The 26340-nt window shown below is 45.1% G+C and overlaps 1 protein-coding gene across 23 annotated transcripts in view; it reads left to right on the top strand.

Annotated features, from left to right (window-relative positions):
- Positions 1-26340, top strand: part of TANC2 (tetratricopeptide repeat, ankyrin repeat and coiled-coil containing 2) — a 439275-nt gene that overhangs the window by 399979 nt on the left and 12956 nt on the right. For 20 of the 23 annotated variants that reach the window (XR_007911352.3, XM_051825097.3, XM_051825096.3 and 17 more), the window contains 8 exons: positions 6234-6419; positions 8956-9049; positions 16885-17018; positions 17953-18076; positions 22366-22541; positions 22849-22981; positions 23510-23539; positions 24360-24451. Coding sequence is in view for 22 of the 23 variants with exons in the window: in XM_051825097.3 (XP_051681057.1) it covers positions 6234-6419; positions 8956-9049; positions 16885-17018; positions 17953-18076; positions 22366-22541; positions 22849-22981; positions 23510-23539; positions 24360-24451 (969 nt within the window). In the remaining variant the exon portion in view is untranslated. The remainder of the gene's footprint in view (positions 1-6233; positions 6420-8955; positions 9050-16884; positions 17019-17952; positions 18077-22365; positions 22542-22848; positions 22982-23509; positions 23540-24359; positions 24452-26340) is intronic. The other 3 variants (XM_051825098.3, XM_051825091.3, XM_051825090.3) reach the window with 1 other exon arrangement.

Genomic DNA, 26340 nt, shown 5'->3' with positions numbered 1-26340 from the left:
ACTCTTTTCTAGAGGAGAAGGAGGAAGAAGTGGGAACATCATGGCCTCGTGATGTTTTGGTTCAGTCCTCAAAAAGGAAGGGAAGCTGGACTCATGAGATTGCTTTGGGAGTTGAGACCAGGGACTCTCAGTGAAATCCCAGAGTCTTCTGTGTTGAATGTGACACAGTGATGGCTCATCTACATCACATTCCATTCATTGGCATTAATTCCTCTAGAAACAGAAAGATAAGTGGGACCTAGTAAATTCAGATCTCAGCAAGGTTCTTCCTGAAGCCCAGCCCTTATGCTGCCAAGCCATTATTTTATTCATCTTCCATTGCTTTCCCCAAACAGATATGTTTGTCACTGTATGTTTCTCAAAATCCTATCACACCTCTTTCACCCTCCTACAATACTGAGATTGAGTTCTTCTCAGTGTGCCTTAGAATTGCCAGTCCTTATGTAACTCGCCTTCCCTTCTGCCTCAAAGGAGTATATACCTTCCTTTCCAAAACACTTGCCTACACCTGTACTCTTGATCCCAGTAGGTTCCTCTTTCTTTCACATGTTAATACATGTTTTTCTAAATCCACACTACATTTTTTCTTGGTTTCTACAAATCTATTATGAATGGGGGGGTGAGGCATCACTGTGTCATAGCGGGTAAAGCTACTGCCTGTGGTGCAAGCCTCCCATATGGGTGCCAGTTCAAGTCCCGGCTGCTCCACTTCTGATCCAGCTCTCTGCTATGGCCTGGGAAAGCAGTAGAAGATGGCCCAAGTCCTGGGGCCCCTGCACCCATGTGAGAGAGTCAGGAGAAGCTCCTGGCTCCTGGCTTCAGATTGGCGTAGCTCCAGCCATTTGGGGAGTGAACCAGAGGATAGAAGACCTCTCTCTCTCTGCTTTTACCTCTGCCTCTCTGTAACTCTGTCTTTCAAATAAAATTAATAAATCTTAAAAAAAAAAAAAACTGAATGTTTCCCAACCTAAAAATGAAACTTTCTTCTCTCCTGATAACAAGAGGCTATGTCCCATCTCTTCCATTTCACATCCCCCTGTTCTGAGTCATCCCTAGTAGCTGTCTGCTTCCTTCCCACTCCTTAGACATGTGCAGTCTGACTACCAAGAGTGAGAAAGGAGCAAGTCAGTAAAGTCATAAGCTTTGCAGTCAAACACAGTGGGGTCAGATCCACAACTGGGTCCAAACTTGCCTTATCTGAGGTCTTGTCCATGACATTCAGCCACTCCATCTCACATTCTTCCTCTACAAAAAAAGAATTCATAGACTCAGTGTACAGATGAGAAGAGAAAAGCCTTTTTAAAAAACATATCTCTTTTAATTTCATGCAATGCCTAATAAGAAGAAAATGCCCCAGCCTTTCGGCATTCAGATGAGCCCCCCAGAAGTCGTCAGTGACTGCCAGTCACCAGATAACGGCAGCTTTTTCTCCTTCCCCGCCCCTCTTACCCTCTAGTGTTGGTAAGGTGAACTTGTAATATTTTCTCCCCCTCTTTTCCTTGTCCTACTGTGTTTGTTCACTAAGATTTCATCCTCTGGTCTTCCTCTCCATCCCAGTTGTCATCATCAGTTTTGCAATGAAATACAATTGGGTTCCAGTTCTCTCAGGTCAGTTGGGTGATTTTTGAACTCCAGACTGCTAATTCCTGAAGGCCCGGGTTTCACATTCCTAACTGCCGCTCACAGTTACACTCAGGTGCCTCACTGGCCCCTCCTCATCCTCTTTATCTTGTAACTCCTCCTCTTCCTGGCTTTTTCAGATCTGCTAATATAACCCCCATTTTTCTTAAAACTAAGAAATCTGTGATACCTTCCTCTCCTTTGCTCTTCCAAGTTCATTATTTATGTAACCAAATTGTTTCAATTTCATCCTCAGAATAATTTGATTAGCTATTCCTTTGTCTCCATCACAGCTGCCACCATTCCTGAATCATTCGTGGTATCTTCTTATGTAACAAACCGTTTTCTCAGATTCTGTTCTTATCTGTCATACACCAGTCCCTTAAATTTTTAAACATCTTATTTTGAAACAATTTTAGACTTTCAAAACATTACAAAAATAGTACAGAGAGTTTTCATGCTTGTTTACCCTCCATCCAGGTTCCCCTAGTGTTACCAGCATAAGTAACCATGGCTCAATAATAAAAACCAGAAAATAAGTGCTAATATAATACTATTTTTTTTTTAATTTGAGAGACAGAGAGCCTCATCCACTAGTTCACCCCCCAAATGCCTACAACCACCAAGGCTGGCCCAGGCCAAAGCCAGTAGTCAGGAATTCAACCCAGATCTCCCACATGTGTGGCAGGGACCCAACTCCTGAAGTCATCAACTACTGTTCCCAGAGCAGCAAGAAACTAGAGTCAGAAGCCAGAGCTAAGACTTGAACCCAGGTACTGTGATACAGTATGCAGGCATCCTAGTGCTAACCAAACAGTCACCATGATTATAATACTGTGAACTGGTCTACAGACCTTACTGCAGTTGTCCTACTAATGTACTTTTTCCATTTTCATTCCATAAACCAACTCAGAATACCACATTACATATACTTACTGTGTCTTCTTAGGCTCCTCTAATCTATGAGAGTTTTTCAGCCTGCCTTTGTTTTTATGATCTTAACAAGTTTGAAAAACACTAACCAGTATTTAATATGGCTGATAGATTCTTATGAATAGATTGAGTTGATGAATTTTTATCAGGAATATCATGTAAGTGATGTTGCATACTAGACTTTGGGCGGGCATTTAGCCTATACTTCCCATATCAAAGTGCCTGGGTTTGATGCTCAGCCAACTCTGGCTCCTGACTTAAGCCTCCTGCAAATGCAGACACTGGGATGCAGCCATAATAGCTCAAGTAACTGGACTTCTGCCACACATCTAGGAGACCGAATTGTGTTCCAAATTTCTGGCTCCAGCCCCAGCCCAGCCCCAAGCCACTGTGGGCATTTGGAAATGAATCAACAGATGGGAGCTGTGTGTGTGTGTATCTCTGACTCTAGAATAAACTTTTTAAAAATGTAATAAAACAAAGAGACGGACATTTGGTACAGCAGTTAAAAAAAACACCTGGGACAACCACATCTCATTTCAGAGTACCTGGGTCTGAATCCCAGCTCTGTTTCTAATTCCAGCTTCCTGCTAGCACACACCTGGGAGGCAGCAATGATGACTCAAGTGCCTGGGTCCCCAGGACCCTTTCCCAAATCCTAGTTTCAGCCTTGCCCAGCCCCAAGTATTGCATACATTTGGGGAGTGAGCTAGCAGATGGAAGATCTTTTTGTTTATCTCTGTATCTCTATTTCTGTCCCTCTGCCAATCAACTAAATAAAAATATTTTTAAAAGAAATAAAATATAGCACTTGAGGTACATGATACAATATGTCATTTACAAAAATTTATTTATTTGTTTTGAAAGCTGGAGTGACAGAGAGGGAGAGTCGCAGAGAACGGGAGAGATCTTCTATCTGCTGATTAGCTCCCCAAATGCCCACAGCAGCCAGGACTAGGCCAGGCCAAAGCCAGGAGCCACAGATTCTAACCAGGTCTCCCATGTGAGTGTCAGAAACCCAAGTACTTGGACTATCATCTGCTGCCTCCCAGGTATGTTAGGAGGAGGCCAGATCAGAAGCACAGAGTAGGGCTGGCACAGTGGTGTAGCAGTTTAAAGCCCTGCCCTGAAGTGCCGGTATCCCTGTGGGTGGTGGTTCTAGTCCTGGCTGCTCCTCTTCCAATCCAGCTCTCTGCTATGGCCTAGGGGAGCAGTTGAAGATGGCCCAAGTCCTTGGGCCCCTGCACCCACGTGGGAGACCTGGAAGAAGCTCCTGGCTCCTGGCTTCGGATTGGCACGGCTCTGGCCATTGTGGCCATCTGGGAATGAGCCAGCAGATGAAAGACCTCTCTCTCTCTCTGTCTCTACCTCTCTCTGTAACTCTGTCTTTCAAATAAATAAAATAAATCTTAAAAAAAAAAAAAAAAAAAAAGACGCAGAGTAAGCAGAATTCAAGCCAGGCATTCCAGTATGAGATGCAAGCATCCTAAGTGGCAGCCTAACACACTGTGCACCAACACCCACCCTGATATGTCCTAACTAAAGGCGATATTAACATTGATCATTTGGTTAAAGTAGTGTATTCCACATTTCTCAACTCTGAAGTTACTGGTTTTCCCTTAGTAATTAAGAAATCACTTCTAGGAGAGTGATTCGTGATTAGGCAGATGGATATCTTGTTTCTCATCACATTTGTGTGTACTAATTTTTGGAGCTATCATAGACTCTTGCTGTAGCAATTATGATTGTGATTTTTGCCCAATATTTTCTATTTCATCATTCATTTGACACTTATTAACTGGAATTCTATAAGGAATAAGTGTATTTACTTATTCAATTATCTATTGTATCACTGCACAGTCATGAATAACTATTTTATTCTGTGGCCTGTACTCTGTTACCATTATTATTCATTTTGTTGCTCAAATTGTCCCTGATTTGGCCATTGGGAGCTCCATCAGGTTGGTTCCTGTGTCTTTTCAACTTGTCCACATTATTTTCTAAGTACTTCCTTGATTTCTGCTACCAAAAGATATTCTAAACTGGCCTTTTACTGTTGCTGCCGCAGCCCCCAGGCCTGGAATCATTTCTCCAAGAGCCATGGTTTCATTTATTCATCCCCTTGGTTTTTGAAAATTTAGTTCTGAGCATCCAGACTCTCAGTGACTCTTCACTACATACTGATCAAAATTCAGACCACTTAGCCTGGCATTCAAAAATATCCGTGCTCTGATCCCAAAAGACCTTCTCAAATTTGTGACTTAAACTTACCTGCTACCATTACAAAAGCTAGATTAGGTTAACAATTTCCTATCTCATCCAGTTGAGATAAGCCCTCCCTCTGAATCCTTCCTAATTCTAACCAGGAATTAATTTTCCTTCCTCTAAAATTCTATTGTAGTTTTACTTTTCCTAGGACATTTATTGAATATTCCTTTGTAAGACAGACATTTGTCCCATCAGTCCCATCTCCCCTTTCCCTACCTTATTCAAGAGTCCTTGAGAGGGGCCAGTGCTATGGCTTAGTAGGCTAAGCTTCCACCTGGCGTGCCAGCATCCGGTATGGGCACTGGTTCATGTTCCAGCTGTTCCTCTTCCCATCCAGCTCTCTGCTATGGCCTGGGAAAGCAGTGGAAGATAGCCCAAGTGCTTGGGCCCCTGTACCCATGCAGGAGACCTAGGAGAAGGTCTGGCTTCAGATCGACCCAGCTCCAGCTGTTGCAGCCATTTGGGGAATGGATGGAAGACCTTTCTCTCTGTCTCTCCCCTCTCTTTGTAACTCTGCCTCTCAAATAAATAAATAAAATCTCTTAAAAAAAAAAAAAAGAGCCCTTGTGAGCACAATCTATGTATCACTCTGTTATTTACCTTTTTACTCCGTGTGTACCTACGAGGCCTTCAGTAAACATGGGTTCTGCAGATGACTGGGTGGAACCAGAGTCACTAGGAAAGCCGGAAAGAGCTCAGCGTTGCAAGTGCTGTCGGGGTCAGATAGCTACATACGCAGTAGAAAAAGCTGCTTCAGCCACTGAAATTTGTAACCAAGGACTTTCTAGTAGATTGATCAACATAAATGTGTAGCCAACATGTAAGTGATAAAAACTGCTGTTAGAGCTTAGTCAAACCTGAAGCTCCAAGTGCCTATAGTCATTTTGCCCAGGTCTTTGAGATTCTACGCTCCCATTGGAAGAGGAAGTGGCCTTTGCCAAAGCTTCGTGGTCAAATGAGTTATTCATGATATGCTTTGCTTCTTTGGAAGATTAAACAATTGGAACTTCAAAATTTTTTCTCCTTTTCATGATTTCAAAGATAGTTTTTTGTGCCAACATAGCTACGAGTCAGTTCTTGCTCTTTATAAAAAGAACTATTTGAGGACAAAGGAGAATGTACCTCAGGACAACAAAGCTCAGGCAGAGAATTTTGTTTTTTATTTTTCTGTTAATGTGAAACAAAGGCCTGACATTCTTTTCCAGAGAAAAACAATCCTCTCTAGAGGGACATCTAGCAGAGCTGTATCTCAGAAGCAATGGAGCCTGAGATGGTAACTTACCAGGAGATAGGTCCTGGGGGTGAGAAAGGATGCGCTTCGTCGGCCAGACATTTGAAGGGGGCTGGCATGACTAGTTTGGGACTACTGCCTGAAGGCTCAGCTCACGCCGCTCTCCGTCCTCTCGCTGTAGGTGGATCACCTGGATAAGAACGGACAGTGTGCTTTGGTCCATGCTGCACTCCGAGGTCACCTGGAGGTGGTCAAGTTTCTAATTCAATGTGACTGGACAATGGCTGGACAACAGCAAGGAGTGTTTAAGAAAAGCCAGGCCATCCAGCAAGCCCTCATTGCTGCAGCCAGCATGGGTTACACTGAGGTAAGAAGAAAACAGGAGGATTTTTTTCCTATGCTATGGATTGAAGGGCCTAGGGAACCAAGAGAAACTGGTTGAATTGTTAAAAATCGCCAGCTTCCTGCTGATCACTTGAGAGGCAGCAGGTGATGGCTAAAGTCCCTGCTACCCATGTGGGACACCCAGATGGAATTCTCAGGTCTTGATTTTGGCCTGGCCAGTCACAGCTGTTGCAGGCATTTGGGGAGTGAATCACTGAGTGGAGGATCTTTCTCATCACTTTGTCTTCCAAATAAATAAACCTTTAAGAAAAAAAAAAAGTGATGTCTGCATCCCATATTAGAGTGCCGGGGTTTGGTATCTGCCCCTGCTTCCTGCCAGTGCAGACCCCATGAAGTCATGATGGCTCAAGTGACTGGATTCCTGCCAGCCACATGGGAGACCTGGATTGAGTTCCCAGCTCTCAGCTTCAGCCCTGGATAGCCCAGTCCTAGCCACTGTGGGCATCTGGGGAGTGAATCAATGCTGAGAGCTTTCTCTTTCTCTCCTACCCCTCCTCCCTCTCTGTCCCCCCTCTCCCCACCTCTCTAACCAATTAATAATTTAAAAACAAAAAAGCTCAGAAGAAACAGGTTTGATTCCCAGCTTTGCTGCATATTACCTCAAAACCTCAGACAGTGTGCCTCATCTCTTAGAACCTTATTTTCCCATTAGTAAAATAAAAATAAATTCTCTTTTATAAGACTGGTATGAAGGGTGCTTTGTAGACTATTAAACACTGTGGAAATGGTATCCTTGCTAATTTGTTAATAACAAACAGTAATAGCCAGCGCAGCGGCTCACTAGGCTAATCCTTCGCCTTGCGGTGCCGGCACACTGGGTTCTAGTCCCGGTCAGGGCACCGGATTCTGTCCCGGTTGTCCCTCTTCCAGGCCAGCTCTCTGCTGTGGCCAGGGAGTACAGTGGAGGATGGCCCAAGTCCTTGGGCCCTGCACCCCATGGGAGACCAGAAGTACCTGGCTCCTGCCATCGGATCAGTGCGGTGCGCCAGCCGCAGCGCGCCAGCCACGGCAGCCATTGGAGGGTGAACCAACGGCAAAGGAAGACCTTTCTGTCTGTCTCTCTCTCTCACTGTCCACTCTGCCTGTCAAAAATAAATAAATAAATAACAAACAGTAATAATAGTGGCAAATGTATGGAATTGGTACTTCACTAGGAAATATTTAACTGACCCTGACGGTGAGGGGAGTGGGGCAGGTGTGTGTGCATGTGTATGTGTGCATATATACTTAAATTTTATAAACTTGACTGATAAAAGAATGTGTTACAAATGACCATGAAATACACAGTATTCTTTATGAAATACTTTTGGTGGTTTTTGTCAAATTTGTATCTGCAACTAACCTATGGTTGTAGTTTAACCAGGATTTAATGAATGAAATTGCATCCCAATTTGCTCTTTTTCCAGTAACTTTACTGACATTAAATCTGATATGACATCTACTGTTCAACTACTTCTCATCACACTGCTCAGGAAACTGAAACTTCAGGGACAGGCTTTTGGCTGAGTGGGTAAGATCCCGGGGTTCAAGAGCAAGCTCTGCTCCTGACGCCACCTTCCTGCTAATGCAGGGCCTGGGAGGCGTTGGTGACAGCTCAAGTGATTGGTTCCTGCCACCCATGTGCAAGACCTAGGTTAAGTTCCCAGCTCCCAGCTTGGGCTCTAGGCAGGGGATGTTGCCAGCCTTTGGGGAGTGAAGCAGTGGATAGGAGCATGCTGTCTCTCACTCCTTTCTCTCTCTCTCTCTCTCTCTCTCTCTCTCTCTCTCTCTCTCTCTCTCTCTTCTTGCCTCTTACATTTTTGAAAAAAGGAAAATAATTGCTTTACTCTGAAGACATACAGGTCCTCAATTTTCTCCATATTTATTTTCTGGTATATTTAAGTTGGAAGGATAAGTGATTCTCTATTTAACTTAGATATGGGGAATATATAATAATTAAATATTTATTTATTTGAAATGCAGAGCAACAGAAAGGGAAGGAGGGGGAGAGAGAGAGATACTAATTTTCCATTAACTGGTTTACTCCTCACATAGCTACAATATCCAGGGCTGGGCCAGGCTGAAGCCAGGAAATAGGAACTCCATCCAGGTCTCCCATATGGGTGGAAATGGCCCAAGCACTTGGGCCATCTTTTGCTGCTTTCTCAGGCACATTAGAAGGAAGCTGGATCAGAAGCAGAGCAGCCGGGACTCAAACCTGCACTCCAACAGGGAATGCTGGCATAATAAGTGGAAGCTTAACCCACTGTACCACAGTACCAGCCTCAGAATATATAATTTTTGGTAGTCGTATACATGTAAATGAATTGTGTCCCTGTGATAGGAGAGGTGTTCATCATGGCTGCATTGAGTTGCTTTGCTAGGTCAGTTCTGATTCCTTGTGTGTGCAAGAGACTTAGTGATACTTAGATCAGTGAGATGTCTTCCAACTCTCACAGGCTAGTGTAGTAGTATAGTTTTCCACTTGAAGTCTGAGCTGACACGCCTTCTTGTTTCAGATTGTCTCCTACCTACTTGATCTTCCAGAGAAAGATGAAGAGGAAGTGGAACGAGCCCAGATTAACAGCTTTGACAGTCTCTGGGGAGAGACAGGTACCACTCATGCACAGTTGCTCTCTTCCCATGAACATATTGTGTTTCTGTGGACCCTCCGTATTTCATATCCTTTTATTTTCTCTGGCTTACATTTGGCATTCTTCTGTCTTAGGACTTTTGTATTGGTGATTGATTCAACCCAAGTAAAAAGTCCGGTTCCCCTCTCAGTCCTCTTTCCCTCTGGAGTCTCCATACCATCAGCAGTCGTCTTCCAAACAAAACTTTTCTCCTACTCGTTTCCAAATACTTTTAAAAGACTGAAAGTTTTCCTTGCAACGTTCCAAACCAGAGCAGAAAATAATTGTGGCCTTTCTCTGTTTTTATAGCATATTTGTAGTAGTTAGGGAATAAGTATTTCTCTCATCAGAATAACTGTTCACCTGCAGCTATAAAACAGTAGGGTACCTTTTTATCCCCACCTCTGGGTTAACCAAGTGTTACTACGGTAGTGTGGTTTCTGACACAGTAAGCTGAAAGCATTATGAGCCAAGCTGCTATCTGGATGCAAAACGGAGATATCGCCCTGTAAGACCCAGTCCCATGCAACTCCTCTTGGTCTGTAGCAACATGAATTATGCATATGTGCTGCCGAAGCGAGCACAGCAAAGTGAGTTATGTATGTTTGGTTCTCACACACTCCACGAACAGAAGCTCCTTCCTTGTGGCCTTTGCAGAAAATGATTGTTGCCTTTCCTCCACATCTAAACTGGATCATCTGGAGAAACCTTAGTAACCTTTGTATTTTTATGAAACCAAGGCAGTGAAAATGGTAGAAAAACCACAGATATGTGTCATATTTGCCAGTAGAAGTAGATCAATATTGAGGTGGCCAATTTAGGGAGAACATTTTACCAAACAAGAAAGTTACACATTTTGGTTAGGGTAAGAGTGTTGTTAAAAGTAAGAGAGTCTTCTTAAATTCATTTAAAATTAATAATGACCTGTGGAATTATGATGCTTCTTCCCCTGACAAAATGTTATATAGGTTTCATGACTGTTTTAAAATCATGTGAAATGATCCACAGCTTGGGAATTTGCTTTGCAAACAATCCCTCCGTGTGTAAGAGCCAAAGAAAGCAGATGCCAGGCAGCTGCAGCTTAAGAGCCCATGACAGATTAGAGGAGAATGTGCAGCTGGAAACAGCTGCTGTCTGTGGACACCGCTCCCCTGAGGAAGCTGGGGGACAGGCTGAAGGGGAGCGGCATCTTAGGGCTGTGGAAGGCATGTGTTGGGTAACTTCTGTCAGCCCAGCCTTCCCCAACATGGTACTGCCATACCTCCCAAAGACTTGTTGCCAAGGCCATGGGTGTGTAACTACCAGGGGCAGCACAAAAAAGTCATGGCCCAGTGATGAGATTGGAGAGAAGTTACAAGACTAACAGTCTTAGTGTTGAATCATTCTAGTGCTAAACTTGAAAGAAATCCTGTAAATGTTCAAGAAGAGTGTGAACGAAATAGAAGACTTGTTTTTATCTATATGAATCTCTTATGAGAATAAAACTTTATGGCCTCAGGGTATTAAAAGTATTTCATGCTTTAAAATGTAATTTTATATTAATTTATAGACATGTGTATCATATCTCAAGATTTTAAAAATCAGAACTTCATGTCTATAATCAGAATTATATTTAACTTGGTTATTTAACTACAATAATTTAGTATTATAAATGTAAAATGGTACTTAAATATGAGTTATGAAATATTTGTAATATAATTTCTAGATCTATGAAAAAATTATTTGAATTCAGAAAAATTTCTGGAATATAACAGTTGTCTTTGCAGTGTGAAAATGATCTTACAACCCACGGCTAGTATAGGATGGGTTTTGAATTGCTTTTCTGTCTGCAGTGAAGAGCTCACTGAGCATATGTATGTTCCTTTCTAATTTGCAGCACATAATCATTCGAAGTTTGTAACGACCCATTGATTTATGATGTTTCCTCCATGACAAAATCCAGCATATATTTTTGCATGTACTCATAGAACTGCTCAGTGACCTTCAGCGACCTTTGATAGTCACCTAAACAACATAACTTTTACCTAAAGAAAATGCAGTGGTCACAGTGTTTCCAACAACCTGTTTCATTTACTACATCAGATCTAAGATACCAGTAACTATAAGAAACTGTGTAACCATGATTTTATGTGCCACTGCCAACACAAAAACAAAAACCTTCTACTAGTGCTGGCATCGTGGCACAGCAGGTTAAACTGTGGCTTGGGATGCCTGCATCCCATATCAGAGCGCCAGTTTGAGTTGTGCTTCTCTGCTTCTGATCCAGCTTTCTGCTAATGCCTCCTGAGAGGCAACAGGTGATGGCTCAAGGGCCTGGATCCCTACCTCCCATCTAGGAGACCCAGATGGAGTTCCAGGCTCCTGACTTTACCTGGCCTGGCCCTGGCTATTGCAGGCATTTGGGGAATGAAGCAGCAAATGGAAGATCTTTTCCCTCCCCTCTCATTCCCTCCACTTCCTTCTCCTCTCCTCCCCTCCCCTCCCTTCCCCTCCCTTCTTTTCTCTCCTCTCCTCTGCTCACTCTCTGTCTCTCTCTCAGACTGCATTTCAAGTAGATGAAAATAAAAAATAAGCATTTTAAAACAGGTTCGCTAATGTTAAAAACTCATTAAAAACAACTTCTGCCAATTAAGCTGATATATTTCTTTATCACATCAATTGTAAGATGCCTCCTGACTTCAGAGATGTTAAAATGTAGGGGGAAAACTTAATGTTAGAATCAATGAAATGCATCTTAATGTATAATGAAATACTGAGGTTTCATTTTACAGACTGGATTTTCTAAAACCAGGTCACTCGATGTTCTGGTTGCTTTTGCCCTCCCTTTGCAGCCTCTTTATTCTTCAGTATCTTCCTACATCCAGCTTTCACCATCTGGCTGACCTCTCCCACTCGATAGGGTTTTTCATAGACTTCTCACAGAGCAACATGGAAGAAACACAAAGAAGGTTTGCTACTCCCTCCTCTCCCTTGTGCTGTGAGTGCAGACCAGAACCAGTACTAAAAGCTTCTAGCAACTCTGGAGTCCAGCCCTGGAAGTGGCCAGAAGTCCCAGCTCACAAAATAGGCTATGTTCCCTTAATTCCTGCCTTCATTATTTGCCTAGATTATGGCGATCACCTCCTATGTAATCTTTCTTCCTTTAGCCTCTTCTTTTGTGTTTCATCTCCCAGACTTCAGTCAAAGGGACCTTTTTAAGTCATAATATGTTCATATCACTTTCCTGGTTACGGATCTTCATTCACTACTTAGAGAATTAAGTTCCTTAATGTAGTATAAAAGGACCAGTCATAGCTACAACCATATGTATTAGCAGTAATTCCAGTAACAGTGAACATGTTGGTTCGCACCTCAGTGCCTTTTTGTGTACTTCCTCTTCGCTGAGTACGCCCCCACAGTCCTGCCATGCCTGTGAGTCTCCTGTCTAATCTCTCAGTGTCTAGCTCAAAGTATCATTGCTTCCCGGAGCCCTTCTCAGATACCTCTCTCCATGCCACCTCCAGACCATGGACTTCTCTCTTGTGCTTTCCACACTGTATAATAATTTATCTGTCTGTTTTTCTCACTTGACCATGAGTTCCTTAGACAGAGACAGTGTCTTAACAAATAGCTCCATAAATGTTTAATATGCTTTGGATAGCAATGATCAGTTTATGTCTCCCCAGCTACTTGCCCATTAATTTATATGACCTGTCCGTGCTGTATTCTTTCAAGGTGGAAAACAGTCGTTTGCTTCTCTGCATTCTACTTGGTGTCAGCATCCCATCCGAGCAGATTCTGGCTCTTTCCCCAATGCTGAGCTGTATCCTGTCTGCCTCTTCAGACTCCTTAGATGTTTCCCTTTGGAGAAAGATCACTTACGTCTCATCAGATGCTGACAAGCCAGGGAGCAAATTCTGTTACTGGTTTCTTAGGAAGAGATTTGGCTCCTAACTGCTATGCTTGGTCTATGAATCAGTTTGTTGTTTTACAGAACTAGCTTTACCTTAATCTCTTTTCTTTCAAAAAGTTCTAAGAGTTTTTGATAAGATTCATATAAAACCCAGTCAAAGCCATTCCTTGTGCTTGGATTTTTAAAACAGATTCCATTTTACATAAATGTGTTGTTCTGAGATGAAATTGGCCAACCATGTTAATGGCTGAGCCCAGCTATCAGCCGAAAGTTGCTGCCAAATGACATCATAATCTAAGCAACAGAGATGAGACAACAAAGAAAAGGGCCGGATGGAACACTCCTTTCCATGTGACTGTTTTCCAGTGAGGGGAAAGGACCCGACCGGAGCAATATCATTGTTCGAGTGGACGGGGTAGCTCTCCACATGGGTGCTGTTGTGAATATTCAAATGTATTCTGTGAATTGGTGTCATCAGTGAAAGGCTTAATTCTGGAATATTGTCTATACTTTTTGTGAAATAGAATGCATTTGGCCTCCACACATAGGGAGGTTTGCTATATGGCCCATAATGTGCTTTATATGAGATCAGAACATAGGAGTTAGAAATCGTCCATATGGTTTGTTTTATGCACCAAAAAGCTGATTTTTCCAGTTCCTAGCAAATGACTATCCCAGTCAAATTCTTAAACTACTCTTGGGTCTTGAACCATAGAGAAAAGTAACAAGTTGCCTTTAGCAACTACAATATGAATCTGGGAAATGGAGAAACGAAGTGGGCTTGAAGAGCAGGAGAGGTTCCGAGTAATCACAGCGCTGACTCCTCTGCTCACAGTCAGGGCTCAGAAATGGCCTGCGCTTCAGTAGGACCAGACCTCTGCCCTTCTGGGAGGAGCTGAACACAATGCCAATAGCAACAGTTTCAGAATAAACTTGAAAATAAGTACACATCTGTCTCTCTCTCTCTCTCTCTCTCTCTGTAACTCTGACTTTCAAATAAATAAATAAATCTTTTAAAAGAAATAAAGAAGTACATGCAAGACAAACCATAGATAGGGATGAACTAAGAGTGCAAACATCTTCTGAAATCACATTTTCCTTCACAAGACCTTCTTATGCCTGGGGAAGTAAAAGATTCCTGGAAGATTTATCTTTGTGGAAATTTATGATGGTTTTAATTTTGCATATGATTCAGTTGTAGATATATTTGGCAAATCCCAAAGACAAAAAGTACTATAATTTGTACTTAAATTTTAAAAAATGAATGAACATTTGATTTGAATTTCAGTTGCTCCTCTGATTAGATTCCAACATTTACAAACTGAAATATCTGAACCTACCAAATATCATTTCTGCCGGCACTGTGTCATAGCAGATTAAGCCATTGTCCATGATGCCAGCATCCCATATCAGAGTGGAAGGTCGGTCTCTCTCTCTCTCTCTCTCTCTCTCTCCCTCTCCCTCTCTCCCCCCCCCTCTCTCCCCCTCTCTCTCCCTTTCCTTCTCTCCCTCTCCCCTCTTTCCCTCCCCTGTCCTTGTCCCTCTCTCTCTCTCTTTCCCCTCTTTCCCTCCCCTGTCCCTGTCCCTCTCTCTCTCCCTCTCCTTCTCACCTTCCCTCTCCTACCCTGCATTTCAAATAAATAAATCTTTAAAAATAGATATTATCATTTTCTGATTTGTCATTGAAATAAGTAATAAAACTAAAAGAAGGACCCATTACTTATCACATCAACTTTCCAAGTCAGTTTGAAAAATTAATTCTCTACCCTCTTTCTTTAAAATGAAGCATAAAAGAAGGTATTTAGCCTAATCGTTAAAACACCCACATCCCAAATCAGAATGCCTGAGTTTAGTTCCCATCTCTGACTTCCGACTCTAGTAGCCTGCAAATGGAAATGCTGGGGGGCAGCAATAATGGTTTAAGTAATTGGGTCTCCACTACCCATATAGGAGACCTGGATTGTATTCCTACCTCCTGGCACAGGTCCCAGCCCAGTCCTGAACATTGCAGGCATTCGGGGAGTGAACCAGTAAATCGGGGAGTTCTTTTTCTCTCCCTCCCACTCCTCCCTCTGTATTTGTGTGTCTCTGAAATAAACATATCAGAGTACCTGGGTTCAAGTCCCAGTTGTGCTTCTGATTCAAGCTTCCAGCTAATGCACACTCTAAAAGAGAGTAGGTGATAACTTAGCTACTTGGGTCCCTGCCACCCACATGGGAGACCTGGATGGAGTTCCTGGCTCTAGGCTTCAGCCTGGCTCAGCCCTAACTGTTGAGGGCATTTGGGGAGTAAACCAGCTAATGGAAGATCTCTCTCTCTCTCTCTCTCTCCTCTCTCCTCTCTCCTCTCTTTCTCTCTCTATTTCTCTCCCCCCCCACTATTGAAATAAAATGAATATATAAATTTAAAAATTTTTTAAATGAAAACTAGCCCAAGGCCCTTAGACTATAACTCCTGACTTTAATTCTCTAGGTTTGAAAACCCAAGAATAGAAGTTGATCCCAGCTAATTCTTTTTTTTTTTTTTTCTTGACAGGCAGAGTTAGACAATGAGAGAGAGAGAGAGAGAGAGAGAAAGGTCTTCCTTTTCCGTTGGTTCACCTTCCAAATGGCTGCCACAGCCGGCGCACTGCGTCAATCTGAAGCCAGGAGCCAGGTGCTTCCTCCTGGTCTCCCATGCAGGTGCAGGGCCCAAGGACTTGGGCCATCCTCCACTGCCTTCCCAGGCCACAGCAGAGAGCTGGACTGCAAAAGGAGCAACTGGGACAGAATCTGGTCCCCCAACCGGGACTAGAACCGGGGGTGCCGGCGCCGCAGGCAGAGGATTAGCCTAGTGAGCTGGCGCTGGCCAATCCCAGCTAATTCTAAAGAGGACTTTATCTCTGCAAAAGCCTCTTTTTCTGGATCCCCCCTTCATGCACAGACTAACAGATTTGTAGCTAGAAGAGGTACGAAAGAGAGGAAGGGCAAAGCAGGGAAGTCAGTCTGGAGAGGAAAAATGAAACCAAGTGAGTTCAGTCAAAAATGGTTTTTCAAAAGATATACTTGTACACATATATCATAAGCTCATTTACATGTTTTATTCATTGTTTTTCTTTTAAAAATGCTTTTACATCTTTTAAAATTCTTTTAAAATTTCTTTTAAAAGATTTTTTTTTTTTTGACAGGCAGAGTGGACAGTGAGAGAGAGAGACCGACAGAAAGGTCTTCTTTTGCCGTTGGTTCACCCTCCAATGGCCGCTGCGGCCGGTGCACCGCGCTGATCCAATGGCAGGAGCCAGGAGCCAGGTGCTTTTCCTGGTCTCCCATGGGGTGCAGGGCCCAAGCACCTGGGCCATCCTCCACTGCACTCCCGGGACACAGCAGAGAGCTGGCCTGGAAGAGGGGCAACCGGGACAGAATCCGGCGCCCCAACCGGGACTAGAACCTGGTGTGCCGGCGCCGCTAGGCGGAGGATTAGCCTAGTAAGCCGCAGCGCCGGCCTCTTTTAAAGATTTTAAGGCAGCTTTAAATCTTTAGTCTTGAGGGCCGGTGTTGTAGAATAGTGGGTAAAGCTGCTACCTGCAAGGCCAGCATCCCATATGGGCACCGGTTTGAGTCCCAGCTGCTCTGCTTCTGATGCAGTTCCCTGCTAATGTGCTTAGGAAAGCAGTGAAAGTTGGCCCAAGTGCTTGGGTCCCTGCACCCACATGGGGAACCCAGAAGAACCTCCTGTCTCCTGGCTTTGCTGAGTGAAGGGGAGGATCTCTCTCCCTCTCTCTCTCTCTCTCTCTCTAACTGTGCCTTTCAAATAAATAAAATAAATCTTTCTTAAAGCTTACTTCTTGGAGGTACATCCATCAAACACAGATATCTTGCCATGCTTACCGCAGAGGCCTGGTGACAAGAACCACTCATCCTCAGTCTTTGTTCTCTGCCCTCAGCCCTGACAGCAGCAGCCGGAAGGGGCAAACTGGAGGTATGCCGTCTGCTCTTGGAACAAGGGGCAGCAGTGGCCCAGCCAAACCGCCGAGGGGCTGTGCCCCTATTCAGCACTGTTCGCCAGGGCCACTGGCAGGTAAACAAGTAGCTACTTCTGGTCCCTCAGACAGGAATGAGTTCTGGGATGGGACCTTCTGATGCAAAAAGCAAAAAGACTACAAGCAAAGTCTGGATCACCCAAATTCATTGAGTTTGAGGACGATGGGCCTTTGTAATTAATATTATTGTTAATTGAAAATAGGATAAAAAGTTAACATTCAAAGCCATCATCATAGTCTACACTGACTGACTGCTTTTGTCCTGCTCTTGGAGTGCCCTCCCCTTCCTGTTCCACAGGCCCAGGCACTTATTGGCTGTATGGTTTCTCAATAGGACTTGCTGACCCCGCTAGCAGGTGTCTCAGACCTGCTGAAAGAAAGGGGAAAATATGCTAATCCTAGTTATATGATCTTTCCAGATGTTTAGATGCTGGATAAGTGTTAATTTATATACTTGGGGTGGAAAATAAGGCATGCTGATAATAACTTTCAGAGGTATCTGAGTACGAAAAAGGCTGTAGGAGCCAAACAGTACTAAAGAGTTATTGGAGGCAGTTTATTGTCTTCAGTTCAGTTATAAATATTCATTGCTGCAGGTAGGCTGGCACTCCCTAGAGAACAATAGAATGGCACAGACGTAGGTAAGACTCATGATGGAGCTTCCACTATGGGATTGTTTAGTCTAAATCGTGGTTTGTTATCCTAAATTTTTTTAATTTAGTGGTTCAGTTAGATATTCCTAGTTGAATTCTTCTCATGAGGTTATCTGTAAGAGAGTTAGATTAAATCACTTGGTGCTAGGACTGTGCAGGTGCCTCGGGCTTTGGGGTGTAGGTGTAGTAGAAAGCTGCTCAGACAGGTTGCTCACCTGCACAGAAGCTAAGAGCTCACACAGCACGGGGCACAGCACTGCATGTGTCTTCTCAGCAGCTCTTCTTGACCTGTTTGGTCCCTGTGTCTCCGCACCTGCAGATTGTTGATCTCTTACTCACCCATGGCGCCGATGTCAACATGGCGGACAAGCAGGGCCGCACCCCCCTGATGATGGCTGCTTCCGAAGGCCATCTGGGCACTGTGGACTTCCTGCTTGCACAAGGTCAGTCTCGGGGTGGCCACTTTCACAATAATCCGCTGGATTCATGGGTTCCAGCAGTGGGTTCCAGGAGATGTTAGGAATGGACATTATGGACCCTGTTGGCTAGAACATGAAAGGCCATCTCATGTCCTTTTAAATACAAGTGGAGCCCCTCTAACATTTTCTGTTTGCTTATGGCTGGGGGTATTTTAATCAAATTAGCATTTCCCAAACTCTGTCATTCAAATTAGTAATCTGAAAATTGTGATTTCTTTTAATATATACTCAATAAATGTCTTTTAGGCATTATATTTTAACTTTGTCAATTCTTTGGTAAGCCTTAACAGGTGATATTGTTTTTGAAGCCAGAGGAAGAAAATGGAGATTAAGACACCTGCTGATGGTGAAACCCTATTTGGGGAATCAGGATACTATTATCCTGCTGTTGTAAGAATACCTTTTGACACTTAACTACCTCTACAGATTTCTGGTGGATGGGGAATAAGCCAAAGGAGCTCATCCTTTAGGGCTTGATGAGCTTCACCGCTGTGCAGGTCTGCCACCATAAAGCACTTCAGGCTCCTGCAGATTTCTATGACTGTGCACAACAGTGGTTGGTGATGGCAGGACCTCCATAGTAGGAAGAATTCTTGAGATTTCAGACTACAGCCCAGTCAGAGATTTCCTGGATCTTCAAGGAAAATTTATTTCCGCAACCCTAGACCCAAGACTGAGCCAGAGTTGGCGTCATTCTTGTGGAGTGCAGAGTGGCCCTCGTCTCCCCAGTGCGAGCTTCCAGACAAGTCTGGCTTCACTTTCTGTAGGGGCGCAGGGGATTTGGAGAAGGGAATGTGCCTAGAGTCTCAGGATGAGATGTGGCAGGAGTCCATGTTCCGGACTAAGTGAAGCCACTGGAAAAGGCAGGATCTCTTCAGCACTGATGACCTCTGGACACCTGCATGGGTCTGCCAGATGCCTTCAGAAGCTCAGGAGACAGATTCCTGAGATGGGTTCTTCCTTGCCACCGAAGACATTCTGGTCTTAAGATGGGTTTGTTTTTTTCAGCTTCAGTAAGAGGCTTTCACTAAATCATCAAATCCTACAAGCATCTATTTAGAGTCAAGTGCAAGGAATATTTTGTATATAAATACCGGTTGCATGCAGGAAATAATAAGGATAGAAGAGTTGACGGTAGCTCCAAAGTGGTAAGATGAACACTGCCACTTCTGAATGACGAGAATTTCCCAGGCAGTTAATGAAACAAGACAGGAGATAAGAGGAAGGTTACAGATTGTGTTTACAAATACTGAATGGATTGTTGATTTGTTTCATGTATATTTCCTTATAAATTCCAGCTGTTCTTATCTTTCCTTACCTGTAACATACATCCAGAACCTGCTTAGCCTTCTGCCTTCCCACCACTGGAGTCTGGGGAATTTATAGATGTTGTATCTGAGGAAACTCCTTAAATTCTCTCCCATATTCACATTCGTTCCCTCTTAGATCAGTGTTTTAATTGCAAACTATACCATTTTGAAAAGATAACCCAGTTCCTAAATGACTCTCATAGCATCAGAGTAGGTACCTTTAGCATTCACGGTGCTGTGGAGGCCACAGTCTGCTGGCCTGTGTGTGGGGCACAAAGGTGACAGCCCAGTAACTGCTGAGCAGACCCTGTGGCAGGTCCCAAGCTCAAGCTGGCATCTGTCACGTGAGGAGGCAGCCTGGGAAGTGTCCCACGCATAGTAGGGCTCTAGAATTTAGTTCATAAGCATGACATGCCAACTGTGTTGAAAGTTGTTTAGGCACTCTTCAAAACTAACAAGGAACTGACGGGCTCCTTCATGTCGAAAAGCTTACAGTCTTGGCCTAAGAACCAAATGTCTATTCAATTGTAGACTGATTCCCGCAGCTTATCAGGTATACTTGATCCTTACAAGTCAAGTTGAAGGAAAGCAGATGCCCAATATGAAGGGGCTACAAGGGTGAGGGTGGGCTTATTGCAGAAGGCTAATTTAAGTTCTGAGTGTCTTTTTGTTTTCAATTGGCAGGTTAAAATTTTATATTATTTATGGTGTACGACATGCTACTTTGATATATGCATACATTGTGGAATGGCTAAATCAAGATATTTAACTTGTATTACTTCATATACTTTTAGTTTTGTGGTTAAAAACATTTAAAATTACTGTCTTAGCAGTTTTTAGGCATACAATATGCTGATCTTAACGGTAGCCACCATCACGGACAGTAGCTCTCCTAACTGGTTCCTCCTAAGAGTCTGCCTTCACCAGCATCTCCCCAACCCTCACCCCCAGCGCCCACCGACTCTGGTACCCAGCATTCTACTGTCTGACTCTGGGATTTCAGCTTTTTTTGATTAAGCCCAGAATTTCATCTGTGGCCTGTTCTCAGTGTCCTCCCAAGTCCATCTCCCTCCCCAAGGGAGAACGTGACCCGGTGCTATCATCCATGATAAAGGTATCAGGTGCCTATTTTATGAGGGTCTCTCAGGAGCTTGTGCTGTTATCTTTTATTTTTATTTTTTTATTTTATTTTTTATTTTTTGACAGGCAGAGTGGACAGTGAGAGAGAGAGAGACAGAGAGAAAGATCTTCCTTTGCCGTTGGTTCACCCTCCAATGACTGCCGTGGCCGGCGCACCTCGCTGATCTGATGGCAGGAGCCAGGTACTTCTCCTGGTCTCCCATGGGGTGCAGGGCCCAAGTACTTGGGCCATCCTCCACTGCACTCCCTGGCCACAGCAGAGGGCTGGCCTGGAAGAGGGGCAATCGGGACAGAATCCGGCGCCCCGACCGGGACTAGAACCCAGTGTGCTGGCACCACAAGGCGGAGGATTAGCCTAGTGAGCTGCAGTGCCGGCCGCTTGTGCTGTTATCAATGGGAAACTTCCACTCAGGTCAGAAAATATTTATCAAGAATGTATTATACACAGGTAGGATTGGCTGGTGCCCCGGCTCACTAAGCTAATCCTCTGCCTGCGGTGCCAGCACCCTGGGTTTTAGTCCTGGTCGGGGCGCCGGATTCTGTCCCAGTTTTGCCTCTTCCAGTCCAGCTCTCTGCTGTGGCCTGGGAAGGCAGTGGAGGATGGCCCAAGTCCTTGGGCCCTGCACCTGCATGGGAGACCAGGAGAAGCACCTGGCTTCTGGCTTCAGATCAGCGCAGTGCAGCGGCCTTTGAGGGGTGAACCAATGGAAGGAAGACCTTCCTCTCTGTCTCTCTCTCTCACACTGTCCACTCTGCCTGTCAAAAAAATTTTTTTAATTAAAAAAATAAAATAAAAAAATACACAAGTAGGATGCATACAAGCAGATAAATAACAGAACAAGGTGACATGTTAAGCAGGTTCATGATGTAACAGTGAGCTGGGAGAATTTTCTTGCAAGCAGGGAAAGAGACAGTTCCCAGGAATGGGTAGAAGTAAAGCAAGTCAAGGGGAAGAGGAGGTGTGTGGGGAGCGGCCCGGACTGGACTGAGTTGCTGGAGTTGAGACTTGTTCTGTGCATCTGCTCTCCCACATTATGGCGCTGGGAGAGAAGTAAACAGCTTCTGCACAGCTGCCTCCAGTTCAGCCAATAAACTGTAGGACTTGCTCCTGATTGGAGGAGAGCAGCGTGCTCGGCGTGTGGGCAGCCGAGTTGGGATTGGCAGAGGAGGACTATAAAGGAGGAGAGAGACGGCATGCACGAGGAACATCTAAGGGGAACACCTAAGGGGAACACCTGTGCAGCCCCCGAGAGAGCCGGCCGGCAGTGTGCCGCTCCCCTGCGGAAGTGGGGAATGTGGCCAGGGGGAACTGCCCTTCCACAGAGGTGGAAGGGATAGTAGCCAACCCGGGAAGAACCAGCAGCAAACCCGGGGAGGGCCGAGCAGACGAAAGAACAGCGCAGGGTCCTGTGTCGTTCCTCCACGAAGAGGGGGAGCGACAGAGGTGTTGCACACAGGGGAGCAGTGCAGCTGGAAGTGAGGATGAGCTGGACTTATGGGAAGTTCTAGAGGCAGCAGACAGCCATTTGGCCAAGTAAAGGATCCTCACAGGAGACCAGTGAAACTTAACAATAGGAGTAAACGTAGAGATGGATTGTGGAAGACCTGAATACCCAATAAAGCAACTGCACCCTAATCTCTTGGCAGCTTATAGGATCAGAGTCGTGTTTGTTCACTGGTTTGAGACACAGCTGACGCACCGTAACAGCCCAGAAACAAAAGGTGTTCTTCGGCAGAGTGTGCACCCTAAGGACTGTGACCGTCTCTGTTTCCTCAGGCCTGTGTTACCACTTGCTCTTGTAGGTGCCTCCATAGCTCTGATGGACAAAGAAGGCTTGACAGCCCTCAGCTGGGCTTGTCTGAAGGGCCATCTCTCAGTGGTTCGTTCTCTGGTGGACAATGGAGCCGCCACAGACCACGCAGACAAGAACGGCCGCACCCCGCTGGACCTGGCCGCTTTCTATGGTGACGCAGAGGTGGTGAGTGTCTTTAAATGGGCCTCCAGAAGCAGAGAAAGAATGTTCTCCATCCACCTGTCCAGCCTGAAGCTGGAGTCATGCTAGGATGATTCCTGGTACAGAGTTCTCAGATCTGTACTTGCTGGAGGGCAGGAATATTCAAAACACGGGTAAAACCCAAGGATTCACATGTGTTTCAGGCTGTGGCCTGAAATCCCCGTGGCTACACAGCCTGCTTCAGACCAGCAGTGAGTGAAGGGCAGGCAGCGGCGGGGCTGTGTGCAGCCATTCCACTTGTGTTAACTGCTCTGCTTGGTCCCTGGCCTAGGTCCAGTTCCTGGTGGATCATGGCGCCATGATCGAGCATGTGGACTACAGCGGAATGCGCCCTTTGGATAGAGCAGTAGGGTGCCGGAACACTTCTGTTGTCGTCACTCTCCTGAAGAAAGGAGCCAAGATAGGTAGGAGACAGGGAGATGCTGTTGGCCATCTGTGCCCAGGGGCCAGACTGGCCTGGTGGTCTGGCTGCCCTGGGTGTTTGGTATGAGTGTATCTAGTTCCCCCTCCGCCCTGGCCCAATTCCTGTCCACATGAACAGAAAGGCTTCTGCTCCAGAGAAAGACCCGTCTGAGCTGTGCTCTGCGTCCCTGTGTCGGGAGTCACGTGGTTCTCTGCCGTGCCCCTGTGGCCTTGGCAAGGAGGCTCTCAGTGCGGCCTCTGGGCCAGCCCCCCCCCCGCCCCCCCGCCGCCCCGTAAGCACCCTGGAGCCCTGCAGTGCCGCCAGCCTTTGCTTTCCCTTGCTCTGAATGTGCTGCTGCCGCCCCAGCTGCTCCCCGCCCACAGACCTGTAGACCAGGGTTGGCTGATTGCTGGCTTTTTTGCTGCCTGCCTCTCACTGCTGCTTTTTCCTTCTTTTTTTTTTTTTTTTTTCACCTTCATCCATTTTTTTTTCCTGTCCTACAACTTTTTGTTTTCTCCTTTCTTTGAAGGTTGTCAGACGTTACCGAGTCGCCCACGAGGTATATTTCACCGCTGTCAGCATCAGGCGTGGTCTGATGGCTTGGTCAGCTTTGCCTTCTCCTCTTTGATTTAGCCTGCATGAGTCCCCTACACCTCTAATCTTTTAATTTACTTCACCTTAAAAGAAGATTTTTTTTAATGACTGTTGTAGAGAATAACTTGAACTTTTGATAACTAACCTTGAAAAGCTTAGTTGGTAAATAACTCAGGCATCCGAAAACTAATCAATTTAACCTTCTCTTCTCTTTGTGGTTAAAGTAGTCCTCATCCGTGTTGGTTTGTTTCACATCTGTTTGACATCCGAACTGTGCTCCTGGTTCAAAGTGGATCCCAGAGTCCTATGTGGTACTCAGGAGCCGCGGGGGGCCTTTACAGTTGCTAATGGCTTCCCTTCTGCAAAGTACGGTTATAAAAAACAGCTGGGTATTTTAGTCCCACATCTAAAGTTCATCACCTTTTTGGATCTTTCAAATCCTGTGGTGACGTTTTCTGTAAACCCCTTCTCCCACTTTCCCTTATTTAAAGCCGTTGCAAACTAAGCCAGGGCCTGCCCACACGCGGCCACGCAGGCTTTGCTGCCCTCCTGTGGTGCACGCTCCGACAGTTCTGAGACTCTTATTTTAAGGTGAATACCACTCCAATGCAGCTTCTTGGCAGTGGGAGTCACCAAAGCACTCCCAGGTCTAAAAGATGAGGTCATTGTTGTGGAGCAAGTTGTTCTCTCAGCAGAAATTCCCCCAGGATGTTTTTTTCACCTAGCTTCCTACCACCCTTACATTGTATGAGTTTTTTACCCATCATGCATCCTGTACACTACAGGTCCAGCCACGTGGGCGATGGCCACCTCCAAACCAGACATCATGATCATCCTGTTGAGCAAGCTGATGGAAGAGGGGGACATGTTTTATAAGGTGAGGGGAGGGAGGAACAAAGTTTTCTCAAAATAACCACTGATTTCTGCACACAGAATCTTCCAGAGTCTTGGCATTTCTCATCCTTTGTTCTAGAGTCAGAGGGAGAAGGTCAGTCCTCAGTGATGGGCTCAAAAGTTGAGCATCCTGAGTCTTCGACTGCCCAGCAAGAGTGACAGTAACCTACACACACGCCTGCAGCTGAGCAACCCAAAGCCCTAGCTTTACTGGTCACTAACGGGCAATTACACAGGTTTTACATGGCATCTACTACGTGAGATCTGGAAACTCGTGGAACAGCAGTTATATGTAATGTAGCTGCATCAGGCTGTTGATCCTAGCTTTCATACTTATATAGCATTAAACATCTAAGGCTCTACTAGCTTGTCAGTATCCTTGAAAAAGAAAGGGAAACCAAGACAAACAGCAGTTAGAAGATTTGCTTAAAGTCACCTCTTGAATAACAGTAAAAAGATTTTGGAGTTTTTTGTACTCAGAATTCAAGCTGAAGGCTACATACCCTAACACAGACAAACTGCCGTGGCTTATGGGAAATTCCTTAAGAACATTCCGTGTCCAAGTCATCTCAGTGGCTTAAGAATAGCTGGATCATCCGCTCCTGAAGGTGACTGTACGTCCAACCCACTGTTTGAAAACAGGGGTCACCGAGACATTCTATAAGAACCTAAAAGATGAGGGAATGACTGTGACACATGTCGTTCCCCTTGTAGCAGGAGTATGCAAGTCCTTGAGAACCCAGTTGCGTTTCCTCAGTGCACTTTGAGTGAGAGTCAGGACAATCTAGAGTTCTCAGGCTTTCAGGAAACTTGAGCCCTCAACGTTAATTTCATGTGAAGATCCTTGGGGTGGACATTATGGTGCAGCAGGTTAAGTTCCTGCTTGGGATGCCCACGCCCCACGTCACAGTGCCGGTTCAAATTTCAGCACCTCTGCTTCCGATCCAGCTTCCAGCTCAGCATCCTGGGAGGCAGTAGAAACTTATTCAGTGCTGGGGCCCCTGCCACCTGCGTGGGCCCTGCCCTGACTGTTGCGGGCATTTGGGTAGTGAACCAGCAAATGGAAGGCCTCTCTCTACACCTCTCTCTCTCTCTCTCTCTCTCTCTCTCTCTCTCACACACACACACACACACACACACAGAGACACACACAATCTTTCAAGTAGATGCAACTTTTTTAAAAAAAGGTCACTATATACATATTTTCTAGTATTCTAAGACAAGGAATCCTATCTCCTAATGAAAATAAGCAAAAATTTTATTGTTCCCACCAAGAATTTTTCCTTAGAAGACTAAATCTCCCCTCAGGTAAAGGTACTAAAGGGAAGATAAAAACCCGAAGCCGGTACCGCGGCTCACTAGGCTAATCCTCCACCTTGCGGCGCCGGCACACCGGGTTCTAGTCCCAGTCAGGGCGCCGGATTCTGTCCCGGTTGCCCCTCTTCCAGGCCAGCCCTCTTCTGTGGCCCGGGAGTGCAGTGGAGAATGGCCCAAGTCCTTGGGCCCTGCACCCCATGGGAGACCAGGAGAAGTACCTGGCTCCTGCCATCGGATCAGCGAGGTGCGCCAGCCACAGCAGCCATTGGAGGGTGAACCAACGGCAAAGGAAGACCTTTCTCTCTGTCTCTCTCTCTCTCACTGTCCACTCTGCCTGTCCAAAAAAAAATGATATCCCTTTGGAGTTGCAGCTATACAGAAGGAATAGAGTGGATAAAGATCAGAGTTGCTTCCTGTGATTTCTGGGCTCAGCTTACAGGTTGTCAGATGCAGAATGTAGGGAAAGTTCAAGGCCCCTGGGACTAGACCCCTAGATTGGTCATAGATTTGCTGCATCTTGGAAAATGCCTCCTACAAGGTCAGATTAGATACAAA

The sequence above is a fragment of the Oryctolagus cuniculus genome, chromosome 17, assembly GCF_051225735.1.
Source record: "Oryctolagus cuniculus isolate XC-2025 breed Fujian yellow rabbit chromosome 17, ASM5122573v1, whole genome shotgun sequence".
NCBI classification, from domain to species: domain Eukaryota; kingdom Metazoa; phylum Chordata; class Mammalia; order Lagomorpha; family Leporidae; genus Oryctolagus; species Oryctolagus cuniculus.
This window is presented reverse-complemented; position numbering and strand designations above follow the sequence as displayed.